The sequence below is a fragment of the Schistocerca gregaria genome, chromosome X, assembly GCF_023897955.1.
Source record: "Schistocerca gregaria isolate iqSchGreg1 chromosome X, iqSchGreg1.2, whole genome shotgun sequence".
In the NCBI taxonomy this organism is placed as follows: Eukaryota; Metazoa; Arthropoda; class Insecta; order Orthoptera; family Acrididae; genus Schistocerca; species Schistocerca gregaria.
This window is the reverse complement of record NC_064931.1, coordinates 156,300,091-156,314,200: the sequence shown is the minus strand read 5'-3', so window position 1 is coordinate 156,314,200 and position 14,110 is coordinate 156,300,091. Positions and strand designations below refer to the sequence as shown.

The 14,110-nt window shown below is 35.6% G+C and overlaps 1 protein-coding gene across 19 annotated transcripts in view; it reads left to right on the top strand.

Moving 5' to 3' along the window:
- The window catches only part of LOC126297424 (inositol hexakisphosphate and diphosphoinositol-pentakisphosphate kinase), a 507,792-nt gene that overhangs the window by 410,514 nt on the left and 83,168 nt on the right, over positions 1-14,110 (top strand). For 16 of the 19 annotated variants that reach the window (XM_049988233.1, XM_049988228.1, XM_049988227.1 and 13 more), the window contains one exon: positions 2,712-2,918. In XM_049988233.1, coding sequence (XP_049844190.1) covers positions 2,712-2,918 — 207 coding nt within the window. Of the gene's footprint in view, positions 1-2,711; positions 2,919-13,612; positions 13,997-14,110 lie in introns of those variants that run through there. The other 3 variants (XM_049988245.1, XM_049988244.1, XM_049988240.1) reach the window with 3 other exon arrangements.

The window sequence follows — 14,110 nt, the reverse complement described above, 5'->3', positions numbered from 1 at the left end:
TAAAAACTTCATTAGAACAACAAAATTTCATTTTTGTGAATCATCAAAGACCTAAAGAACATTTTATTCCTGGTTTAGACAATCATTAAAAGATGTTATAATAATAGTGTTAAGGCTGTATGTTGAATTCTTACTTTTGCCTAGCAATGAGAACTGGATTATATTTTCCTTTGAAACACCTGGAGAGCTGTATATGAAGCCATCCATAATACTGTTCATTAGTGTAACATTGTGATGTTTGTGGTTGCATGTTATAATGTGACAAAGAATTCTGGTATTCTTGCTGTGCAGTGTAATGTTGCAGAATCATGAGCACATCAGTGTTGTCCTACAAACACTCTAGAAGCACTGGACTGTTAACGGTTGAGACGGTTTTCTGTTCTATTCCAGTTGTATACTGATTGGGGGGGGGGGGGGGGATGACTCACTATATTCCTAAAAAATGTACCTAAATCCCTCCTTACCTTATTCTCATGGCCCCTATGTGGTGTGTACAATGTACGCAGCAGTTTTCCTCAAATAAAGTTACTTTCAGTGAGAATAATGCCTCCTTTCTTCCAAAGATGCCCATGTAAGTTCCTTGAACATCCATGTTAAAAGTTTTCTGTGTGCTATGCTGAACTGCTGTGATCCTAGCACACCCCACATCTGAATTAATGTAGTGTGTGCTACCATACTTGCTAGACAAGAAAACTAAACAGTGGTGCATAATTGGGCGTGTTTGAATCTTCTATGCAGTTTTCTTTGCTGATGTACCACATTTTCTCAAAATTATCCATCAAAGAAATCTTTCATGCACTTCTCTATTACTTATTTTATATTTACATTCCATTTCATATTGTCTCTAAGTATTACCCATAAATATTTAAACAATGTTACTGGCTCTGTAAGTTAAGTACTACTCTCATATTTGGACACTGTGGGGTTATTTATCTTTGTTATATGCATTATGTTGCATTTATCCACATTTAAGCATAACTGTCATTCATTTTACCAAGTGGAGTTTCATTGTCAGGCAATCATAGTTTCTCTACAACTGTTCAGTGGCAGTACCTTCCTGTACTGAACAATCTGATTGGGCTGCACTTTACTTGGGCACACTTTGATGTTACAAACATTTGCCATCCAGTATAAGAACTCAGTTCTACTAACAAAAAAATGTGATCAAACTACTGTGTTTTTCTGGTTCATAGGTAAATTTGTGCAAATATTGCACATTTTAAAGATGGTAACAGCTATGTAAAGAAGGAAGAATAAATTGAATATTGGAAAGATCACATAGACAGTAGTGTTGCTATGTATCTACAAATTTATTCCATTGAATGTGACCAAAAGTGATAGATCTTTTTAATTTTTGCATACTGCGTACATACATCTCAAGATGATAAATGGAGTGTGCTAGGAGAGGTTAGTTAATCATGTACTTCAACAAATGCAAAAGTGAAACTATGAAAGGAAGTTTGTAAATATATGTTGCACATTTCTCTGATGACCAGTTCTGTCAGTGTTTGTCTATTTTTATTAATTTTTGAATGATACTTTTGTTTTAATGTACCTGCCTGTTTTGGTGGAGTCACAAAGTTATCACATCCTAAAAGTACTTAATTAAATGTAACTTAATGGCTTAAATGCAAATCAATCTCATAATTTATTTTTTCACTTAATGATTGTTTATTGTATCTTCAATATTGAACATTTAGCACTCTTCATAAAAAGGAAAGATGAGCAGTAATTTATAGGTAGATATGCAATGGTCTAACTAAGGTTACATTAATGAGAATCAAACAAAAATCATTTTTCTTTTGCACTGAGGAAAAGTACATTATTATAGGCCCGAAGAAACACAACAAAGTGGAATGCTGTTTACAGTTATTATTTTCTATATATGAACTTTGTAAAAAAAAAAAAAGACAATCTTCTGGGACACAGGTGTCATAAGAATAGAAAACAGTGGGAGCTACAGTTTTGGTTGTGATATGATAGGAATTAAAGTGAGAGTATGGAGAGTTACAATTTTTGTATGGGGAGGTAGAAGACTGATCACTGAAGAGGAGCAGTCACTGCATGGTCTTATTAATGAGAGTAATGTGAGAACACACGATCTGACTCTTGCATAATGAGAAGTGTGAAGAGTAAACACTGTAAAATAATGATTATTTTAACTGTTCGCAAGCACTTGGTGCAGAAATATTTCTTTTATTTACTTATTCAATGTTACTTTTCAGGCTTTCCCTATGGATCTGCTTCAAATTCACTTCTCAGGTTTGCAGCCAGGTAACGTGCAAGTCCCATAATATTTCATTGATATAACTGTTTGGCATCTTCAACTGGTGGTTGTTGTTGTTGTTGTTGACACTGCTGTAAGAGGCAACTGACCATACCAACAGCTGAAATTGACAAATAGTTATATCAATGAAATATTGTTAAATGTGCACGATGTTATCCTGAGGCAAACCAGAGAGGTGTGTTTGCATTTATTCATTGGTTGGAAATTAATTGCAAATCTGATTACTGAGAAATGAAATAAGGTAGATTTTCAAATAAAACGTAATTTGATATGAAATTCACAAAATCAGTATTATGAGAACGTTAATGACAGTCCACATGTTATTGTTGGTAACTATTGGTTGTGCAGTATTGATTTTCAGGAAATAAATTATGTAAGACAGTATTTGCTATTATTATTATTATTTTTATTTATTTATTTTCAGCAATTGAAGGGTGTGGTGGAGTGCCCCCCATACGGCCTCTAGAGACTTTACACAATGCTCTGTCACTGAAACAACTGGATTGTTTCCTAGAGACTGTTACATCTGCACCTCTGTTTCGCTCACCGTCATCTTCGCCTCCAAATTTTCCATCTACACCACATTCGTCACTGGTTCTTCATCACTTGCCATTGCAGTCTCCAAGCAGTAGTAAGTAATGCTTCCATTTAAGACATGTAGCTAGTATATAGTCCACAGATTTTAAACAAATAATTTGTGGTGCATAGTTCATTGAAATTGGTGAGTTGAGTGCTCATAATTTTAACATTTCATGGCAATATGTAGAATCTTGGCTATGGTATAAATATCAGTGAGTAGAATTGAAATAAAGATATTGAGTCATTAAATTAATTCTCCTTTGGAATTGGTTTGTTACGGGTTAGTTACATTGCATAAAAATGTACCCATTGATTTAGTTTTTCCAGGAGAGTGTCTTACAAATAGCCATGGCTGAAATGCCTTTATATGTCTGACATAGGTTATCATAATATTTTGGCACAATATTAAATGGATGGCAGAGAATTCTAAACCAAGTATTTTGAGATAAGGAATTGATGATTGAGAATAAGTATACCATCTGGCATGAGATCTCAAATGAGCAGTGTTTGTGAGGCATGTGCTTGGAAACATAAATAGTTTTATAATAAACAACAGCCTGCTTCATTGATGTTCTTAGAGCTACCTTGAAAAACAATACACATGTGTCTGTGGTGAGTCCACAATGGAGTTTATCACTGTTAACAGTTCTGACTGGTTATCAGAGACAGAGAATTACACATTACAGGAACTTTCAGACATTCAGTTAATGTATAGTTTCGCAGCATGGATTGTTTTTTTAAATGAAAGTAGTACTGTTCGATATTTTAGGTGAGAATTTTGTTACAGGTAAGCCAGATGGCACGGGAAAATCTCTTCGAAAACCTAGTTGGTGTGCTAATTGTTCAGGAATTTCTGAGTAATATTTATAAGAATACTATTCAGGAAGTGTAATGTAAAGATTTCTTCTGGCATTGTTCAGAATGATTCCTATCTGTTTTATTCTGAATATCCACTATAATTTTAAACACTGTGTGTTCATTCAACTAACTGAGTTTCATAACTGTATTTCTTGATTGTCTGCAGTTCAATGAATTTGGATGGCTCAATTACTAAAACATATGAGACAAAGAATAGAAAACAACAGATTATATCTGAACAGAAAGTAAGCTTTATACAGAAGCACATATATTCTAATGGTACACAGCCGCTTGTGGGGGGCGGGGGGACTACAAAAGTTAGGCAGCCATATAATGTCATCTATTTCAGTAATTTTAGCCCATCTCTGGATTAGGAGTTTTTAACTAAAGAGAAATGGGGGTGGGAGTGTGGGGGGGGGGGGGGGGATATCCAAATGAACTAGACTGCCTTTTCAATACATCTTCTATACAAACAGCAGAAACCACTTTCAAATATGAACAGGCTGATTCTGAAGTATTATCACACTGACTGAACCTAGCAGTAATGAGGGGTAGTAATAAAGTTATAACTATTACTTCAACAAATTGAACTCAACAGTGAAACTTGTTGATCAGGTTAGTTCCTCTCTACATATTCACCATTCTAGGTGACACTGTTTCCAATGATAAATGACTTGGTGGAGACCTTAGTTCTCAAAGTGTGTTTTTTGACTGTTCAGAAAATGTTCTCGCTTAAAAATTGTCTGTGTCATTCTGGAAATGAATCTCACACTGTGGTTTCTTCAGTTGAGGAAAGAGGAACAAGTCACTGGGTGCCATGGCATGAGAATTAGAGGGAGGGGGAATACAGAATTTGACAGCACAAATAAGCTGTCTGTTCTTTGAAGAATGAGTTTGGGCATCGTCACAGAGAATGAAGCATGTCACTTCCCCACAATGCTTCACTTTAGTGGCCTCCAACTCGTGGTGGGAACAATCTAATGAAAACAATCAATTCACTCAGATGTTGCAATACTGTCATGTCATTCAGTTATAGTTTTTACCTATTGGTTGTACTATTTACCGATTCTTTTCAGTGAAACCAGTCAATGGGAACAACTGAATGGATTCAATCAATGTCGTTGGCTCGACTACTCATACATTCTTTCTAGTGAAACCAGTCTGTGGGAGCAACCGAATGAAAACAGTCGAGTCAGTTGTTTGTAGATTAACGTTTCAGTTGGATTATTAATCATTTGCTTTTTTTGAGTGAAAGCACTCTGTGGATGCAACCAAATTGAAACGTTTGACATCTTTGTAGCTTTGAATATTGTTTGGATTGTTTATTCTTTCTTTTCAAATGAAAACAGTCAGTTTTTTTTCTGTCAATTGAACCGTGTATTCATTCTTTCAAGAGAAACCACTCATTAGTATTTTAGCTCATTAAACTATTCATTCATTCTTCTAAGTGAAACCAGTCTGCAGTACTTTCATTAGTTGAACTAAAGCAGTCCACATTACTCAGCCAGAGGATAGCCCTACTCCCAGGAGTAAGTGCAAACATATCTCATGGGGTATGCCAAAGTTAAGATAAGATAAGCATTATACTCATTCATTTAATTATGTGCTGAATGGAGTAATTTTTATTTTCACCATTTAAAACTTATTCATATATTGGTGTGGGTCTAGTTGTTCTATGTGCCATTAACATGTAACTACTGGGACAAATCTAATTATTCACACACGCACCCCATGGAGTAGGGGTAATTTGAGAGGGGGAATGTTTCCTCATTGCATTTCAGCACTGAAAACACCAGAGTGCCTCCTGCCAATCAGTAGAGATAAATTACACATAAGATTTACAAGGATTTGTGAGAGCATTATAGATATGTTCATGTTCAAACATAGAAGTCATTTGCAGTAAAGAGTAAGAATGCAAATTAAGTCAGTTTCAGTGCAGCTCATTAGTAAAAGTTAAGTGACGTTTAAAACATTCAGTCGTCTGATGGCATTGCAGTGCATGCGATTGCCAATTGTTGGCAGCTTTTCGTTGTCTCCATAAACAGAATTGGAAATGTAGGGCATTCCAAAATAATCTTTACAAATTTGATCATATATATTTCAGAAATGGGGAGAGGTAGAAATGTGCAGGTTGTGGTATAGTGTTCGCACACACCTAAGGTGCTAGAAGCCTATTAACAGAGTTCGTAGTGTTAAGGTGACCATATTTTATAGGCCCAAATTTGGGATACATTAAAAAATTTTGATACTGCAAGAAAGTCTTAATCAAATGTAGTAAAGGCAAACTATCACTTTAATTTGTTAAAAAAAGTACATTAATTTAAACTTTATTTGTATTAGATGAAGGAGTGTAGGCAGAAATACAGTATTTATCAGTGCTGTAAATTTTCTCCAGCATTTCACAAGATATCTAAGGGATATTCCAGTGCCATGTCCGAACTAGTGTGTCCTCGTTGCTGCAGTGGTTGGAGCTTGGAGTTCGTGGAGATCCTGCCCAAAGAAAAAAGTGTAATGTGGTTTTGCAGCACCTGGGTGTCAGACCTGGTCTTTATTAACCATTTCACACACTGTGCCAACTGCTGAGGGGTGGCCAGTCACTAACTAAAGTGGTGGGAGAAGGGGGGGGGGTGGAACAGCTTTACATGTTTGTGAACATTCTGCCACAAACAGCAGTTCTGAAATATATGTGATCAAAGTAGTGAAGATCGTTTGTAATGACTTTTAAGTGTATAGAAGGGGTCCAAGTGTTCTTGCCTCTGGATTTTTAATAGACTAAATTGAAGAATCTTCTGGTCCTCTAATCAGCTTAATTTCCCCAGACATTAAAAAAAGTCCAGGATTACCAAGGACAGTTGAATAAAAATCTAGTACATCTCTGGACACCCTCAAAATCTGAATCAATCTGGGGAAACCCAATGTTACACAATTATAACTTTCCCTAAGCTATTTAACTGGAATATATTTGTGCTCATAGTAACATTGAGTGAATATACGCTCAGCCTATTTGAAAATGGATACAGGAAGTTATAATCTCATTCAGCTGAGCAGTTTTGAGGTATTATTTTAAAAATGTGTCGGTGTGTCAGATTTGGGAAGGTATGAACCATCTTGGTTCGATTCCCCGTTGCTTAAAATTGCTTTTGCCAGCCAGCCTAAGTGTGGTTTTTAACACAATATCTTCACACTCATCTAGGTCAACACTAAGCTGGTTGTGCAGACACATTACAACGCATGATGCTACCTCTAGACGTAACCTTGGGTTGGATCTTCAAGATTATTCTGATTTGATAGTTTTAAGAAGTTGCAAAGTTCGAAATTTATAAATGTACCTTGTTCATTTGTACCTCTTAAATAGAAACAGATAATACTGCAGATGATTCTGATGTACCAAAAGCCTGATGAAAACAAAGATGCTTTAGCTATTATGTAAACATATGTATATATGAATCAGAGTAATATATATGAGTGGGAAAAATCATATGACTGAGTAAGACATGAACCTCAAGATAAATTCAATGCTATATACAATTTTATGGAACTATAATAAGCAATGAAATTCAGAGGAAATTAACAAATGATGACAAATGTTTTTTTGTGAAAAAGGACTTCCACAAGTGGCAGCATATGCTTCAAATGCATCTGATCAAGTCACCAATAAAAAAAATTGTATCTTGTCTGGTTTGTGTTCAAGTCACCTCAGCATTTATCGAAAAAGAATTATCAGTGTTGGGTGCCAGCCAGTGAGAAGAGAGAGATAGAGCTTTAGTAAGTTTAAATTAAAAATAATTATTTAAGTGAAAACTTTTTAATACAACACAATTTTAAAATGAACTAAAATGCATTAAATAATTTCTTCTAGTACCATACATATTCCTAACACCATACAGATAGTCCTGAAAATGGTACTTGTGAATTTTTAATAGTTATGAGAATACTTGTATAATTTAAATGGAAAATGTGGGACATGTGCAATAGGTAATTGATATATGAATAGTTCACATAAATTGCTAACAATTTTATTGCACTTTAAGAATTTGTCTATAATTTTACTCAATGACATTTACTCTCTACATTCCTTACTATTATCTTATGTATGCACTCCACATTTTTCATTTTCAATTTTCAAGTATTATTATAGCTATAAAAAATTCACAAGCACAAATTTTCAGGACTATCTGTATGGCATCAGGAATCTGTATGGGGTTAGGAGACATTATTTGATACTTTTTTGTCAGTTTTAAAGACATGTTATGTTAAAAAGTTTTTTATTTAAGTAGTTATTTTCTGTTTTTTAGTCTTGTGTTTGCAAAGTACTTCAATTTATTTCAAAAATTATGATGAGTTTACAACAGAGATATGTTGTAATTTTCAGGTTTATATCAGTTTTTCTTCAGCTGAGTCATCCAATAAATCACTTCCTCCTCCATATATCTTACAAAAAGACTATGAATGTAAAAATTAGTGAAAATCCAGCTGACACGGAAGGTTAGAAGTAATTTTTCTTAACTACCAAACATTCACAACTGGAATAAGAAAACGGGGAAATAGCAGTGCTACACAAAGTATTCTCCACTACACACCAGAAAAGAAAGTGAGTTAATATTGCATTGTTTCAAGTCTTTACCTTATTGGGAAGTTTAAAACCAGTTGCAAAATTCATACTGAACAGACAGACCTAAAAACAAAGTACCCACCGACACACTCCAGGTCTCAGTGTCATCCAGTTCTGAGCTATGTTGAAAGTTTCAAGTGTCTGGCTTATTGAGAAGTTAGTTTAAAATCAACTGCAAAATTTGTACCGAACAAACAGGCAAGAAACTGACATAACAAAAAGCCTTAAAAAGTGATTGTTCATTTATGTATACATAAATTTACAGTTCAGCACCAGATATTAAACTTCTGAAACCAAACAAAAATTCCTATTTAAGTAAGTAAATACAAATATTTTGAAAATATTTTTAGAAATATACTTTTTATTCACATCTCCTTGTGATACAAAACTTTATTTGTTTATAAAAAAATTGTTAGTCCTTGTCATGGTTCATGTATAACTGAAAGGGCTGAAGAAGTATGTAAATAAAATCACTCAAAACTGGAGATTGAGTGAAACATTCATATAACTGCCATAACCAACAGAGGTCTGAGTCAGTCATTTGTCTCCTATTGAATGAAACCTCTCAAACACAGTAGGTGAGTGAAAACAGTCATATAGCTGATGTAGCCACAGAGACTAGTTTCATTCAGTTTGTTTCATTTGACTGAAAACACCAACTAAATGAAAAAACAAGTGACTGGCCAATCGGTTGTTAAAAACAGTTGATTGTCCCGTCTCTACCTCCAACAGCCTTGTCAGGAATATTTAGTAATATGCTCCTGTGACTGTTTATCCCTTATGAGCATAATCCATTAGTGCCGCACTGTATCAGTCCCAAGAAACACTTTGCATCACCTTGTGTAACAATGGTTGGGTCTCTGTCCTTTCTCAGAGTGTTATCCACAAGCTTCTACTGCTTGCTTTGCTCCTGTCTATTGTAGTTGTAAAGGTACATTCAGTACTTGTCCATTGTGATTCAGCAGTTAAAAAAACATCATGATTGGTGTGCTAGCTGCAGCACTGTTTGGTGGGTAGGCTTCTTGAATTGCGTGTGAGCTGTTCGTGGAATCCGTCTGTGGCAACCTGTTTAATGTTCAAAAGTCATGCAATATGTGGAAGTTGGTCTCTGACTGATTTCCAATTTTTCCATTATCACCTTTAATGTGTTTCACTAGTATTTCTTCATAGCTAAGTGGTCAGTGCATTTGACTGCTGTGCAGGGTACCTGGGTTCAATTCCCAGTTCTGCCAGGGCTCTTTCCTCGGTGAGCAGACTCATACAGTGCACGTACCCTCGTGAGGCCAACTGAGAAGCTATTTGACCGATTAACAACAGTTCTGAGTTTCAGAAACCTGATGGTGACTGGGAGAGTAGTGTGCTGCCCGGTGGTAGGTCAGATCAGATTGGCCCATCTAGGACCAGAATGCAGTACTCTGCATTTTTACAATTTTTTATACTACTATTTGAGTCCAGCTCTCTTGCAGTTCGTGTTTCTTCACACAGAGATGTTGTGCCACTTCCTTGGTTAGTCAGACTCATTTGACCACACTGGAAGCATCTGCACCATATATCTTTTGTACTGTGGGACGATACATTATTGCCATACACTTCCATCATCTCAGTATTGATTATTGCAGTGTTGTTGCCTTTCAAATGTAGAAAAAAAATTACCACACAATACCCCACTTTATCAATGGTCTCCACCATTTGCTTTTAGCTCCTCTAGCAGCGTGTTATGGTATTGTGGCATGTGGGTTTCAGTGTGTACCACGACTTCAGACATATACGAAAAATTTAGTGTGTGCGGTCATTGTCTGTGGGGGAACAATGACCATTAGAAATGAAAATTGCAGAGCAACTACAAATCACATGTAACTTTTTATTTATTTTGGCATGTTTCACTCAACAGACCTAAACATCTTTAAAAATCAAGTACCTGAGAACCACATGTTACAAAAATAATACTGTGTATTATTGTATGATGGTGGCACTGTACATGGACTGGTATTTGTAATTTGTGGTCTTTGGCTACATAATTTCTGAAGCTGCTCGTATTAGTCGAGTGGAGCCTGTCAGTATAAAGAAAAAGTTACATGTGACTTGGGGCTGACTTGCAATTGAAATTGAACAAAAAAATTTACTATGTAACTTTTTTATGTGATAATAAAAAAAATCTGACTGCCTCTTGCACTACTCTCCTTACTGAAGCCTTTGCAAACTTTAAAGAAGTGGATAATATTGGTCTAACATGTCACTGTTTGACTCCTGAAATTGCTTGTGCGAGAGGCAGAAATAAGCTCATAAAGTTTGTGACACAAAGGAAATCAGAATAGATCAGTTAACACTATTTTACATTTAAATAAGAATTTTCACACCTTACAGTTGCACACAATAAAACTCTGATGTGTTTGTGTTCTAGCCAAGAATTTTTTGTCTGAAGCATAGTTTAATAATGGTAAGAAGATTTGGTGGCTGTGAAAAAATACAAAGACTGACTGTGTGATGGATAATAATGTTTACTATACCTGCAATAGTCCTTAAGCTATAACTAGTGCATACATTTGTATCAGTGTGTTTCAAGGAACATAACACAGATTGAATAACTTCATGTGGGCAGTAACCAAAGGAAACGCAACAGTGATGTTTGGAAAAGTAGAAAAAACTATGTGGGGGAAGAATCTTGTTGTAAAGTTAAGGTACCTCAGAAAGCTCCTCTTCCTGTTCTACAGCCACACACTCTGTACCTCAGTGAAAGAGAGAGAGAGAGAGAGAGAGAGAGAGAGAGAGAGAGAGAGAGAGAGAGAGCTAACTAACTAACTATGTTGCATGTGTCCCAAGACTGCATCGTGTTTACTATTAATTTTGCGGGAAGTTCATTCTGTGCTTTGGCACCCCAGTAATGCATACAACTGCTACTTGTTCCAGCATTTGTCTTAGTGATCTAGGAAAACCAAAGAAAACCTAAATTGGGATGGCTGGAAAGAGTATCCCCGCCCTCCTAAATATGAGGTCAGTGTCTTAACAGCTGCACTGCCTCATTGGTAAGTCCCTATTTTATAATGTTCCTCAGTTTACACATAATGTATTTCAGGTAACATGTAATATGAGCATAGAGCATAGTTTTGTTCTTCACTGCAGCACACCCTAAAGCCACCTACTGGTGACTCTTGGACTGTGATGATGCTGCTGTGCTTCTTGCATCAACTCCAGACAAATGCCACATTCGACTATGCTCCTCAGCTCACCTGAAAAACTGAGTCAGCAGACATTACTGTCATGCATTTTACATCTTGACACATGATTTCCATGTGAAAGCAGTAAACCATGAACTTTCCATGAAATGCTACAATGTGGTGGTGTTTTTTCCTTTCATTACTACCCACTACTCTTTAAGTCCTCCAAGTAATCTCTAATTGTGTAGTATGCATTACTTAAGAAGAACATTTTACCTGATTTTTTAAACAGATTAAATGTTCTTAATTTCCTTGGGCAATTTGTTATACAATTGTGTGCCAATATAAAATGCTGTTTTGAGCTTTTATTTGTTTTTCCTAGGGAAATGTAACTCCAGATTCGCTCTTCTACTATCATTATGTATAGAATTACTAATGAAGTATTTAGTAATCTTTCCCTCATATGCACCACAGATTGGTAGATGCATTCATCTGGTGCAGTAAGGATGCCATTTTTTTTAAAAAAAAGTAACTCATTATAATGAGGCCCACTTCTTCTTGTACTTGTTATTCTTATGACCTTTTTCTGCAGTTTAGAAACTGTGTCCATGTCTTAGTGCCTTCAATCCCCAGTAAAGAATCCCATAGCTAAGAACTGAGTGTCCACTGGAATACTGTGTCACCATGCATCATTGGTTGTTACAAACTGATGCTAACACCCTGAGCATAACATGCAGATGGACCCTCACTGACTCATTTTTCTAACATAATAAAATTGTCAGAGTTGCCACAAACACATTCTTAAACTCTCTGATGACTGGGTTTAGATTTCCTAATTGTTTAGCCAGCACAGTGCATCTCATAGCTCCAGAATATAGAAACACATTCTCCTCTGATTGGCTGGTCCATGCTATGTACGTGCTCTCATATGACTAGGTAGATCCCCTATTAAAAAAAACGAAAAATTACATCTACTGCCAAAATACATTTTCAGAACTGCCAAAGGAACTGCAGTCAATAATATCTTTACTTGTCTTAAAAGAAAGGAATAATTACATTTTGCATGTATGCACCCACACATGCACTTACACTCAGACATTTGTAACCACTCTTCACGTGTGCTTTTCATTCACTCCCTCACATTCTAATAGCATACAAACTGCATATCATTATTGACTATGAAAAATTTTGAATTTTAGTACTTTCCTGTAGCTCATAAACTATCAAAGGTATCAAACCGAATTTGAAATGGTAAACTGTTGTTGCTATTTAACATAATTGTGTAGATTTTTATTAAAATTGGTTCACTGAAACTGCTAGAAGTAGAGCCACAGGTTGGTGTACTCTTTTATCATATTTTCTGAGTTGGAGATTTGGATCAAGCTCAGTAAATCTCTTAATTCACACAGGCCAGTGAAAATTCTCATGTGCATATTTCAGCAAAAAAAGACACAGAAAATCAGTATTTATATTATAAAAGTAAGTGTACAATGTGCATGCCACTAAAACTCAGAAGTGAATCGTGGTACGATCAAGGGAGTTATATGGTGTGGTGGTTCTCTATCCCCAACCCATTAAGGTTCATGTTGTTACCCGGAGGGTGTGCTTTTGAAGATATAAAGGCTGGGATGTTTCACTGTCTAGAAATTTCTAGAACATTTGAGAGTATTCAAAAACATTCCACATCATTCGAGAGCATTCCATAACATTCCAGAATGTTCTGGGATGTTTGGGAATAATCCTGAACATTCTGGAAGAGTAGAAAATGTTCAGAAACATTCTAAATCATTGTGGAACATTCCAGAACACACTCAGATGTTGTGGAATGTGCTGGAACATTAAAGACCATTTGAAGCCTTTCTGGAATTCTCCACTGGTGGGGCTCCCCATTGATAGGGGTATATAAAGCAATACCTGTTGTGGGTTCAAACATCAGTTTCCTATCAGTGGCAAAGGGAGGAACGAAAAAAGTAGTGCATTGAGTGAATAAAGACAAACAGTGAAGTGTGAGTAGTCAAAGTGATAAAGTGACTGAATATAAATAAAAAATAAACCATGGAAAGTGTGTAAAGTGTACTTAGTGTGTTTATTAATAAAAAGGTAATTTGATTTATATTTTAGACAGTGCCCAAACATAAAAGAGGAGGAGACCTTACCAATTCTGAAGCAAAATGATGAAAACAAAAAGAATAGTGAAAAATGAAATAGACAAATAGCCCGAAGCACATTTAAGTTCCCAAGAAATGAGAATGAACACCATTAGAAGCAGAGAAATTGAAGAACAATGAAATGAACAAATTAAAGACTCAAGAATTGTGACACTATCTTATAATAAAAGACTGCGAACTCAAATAAGCCACGCAAATATCACCTTACAAGAAACACCTTGAAACGATCACCCTACAGGAAGTGCAGACCTAACAAATGAAGCATTTCACGTAACAAGTATTATAAATGTTTAGATTATGTTTTCAATAAAAAATTTTACCTATTATACTTTATAAAGAGTGTATACTTTTATTACAACTAGCACACAATCACCTGAGTGAAACAGGGTACCTCAGCTAGTCTGTAAATAAATATAGTTGGAAAACGTTGACATACAAGGAAAAGCACAAA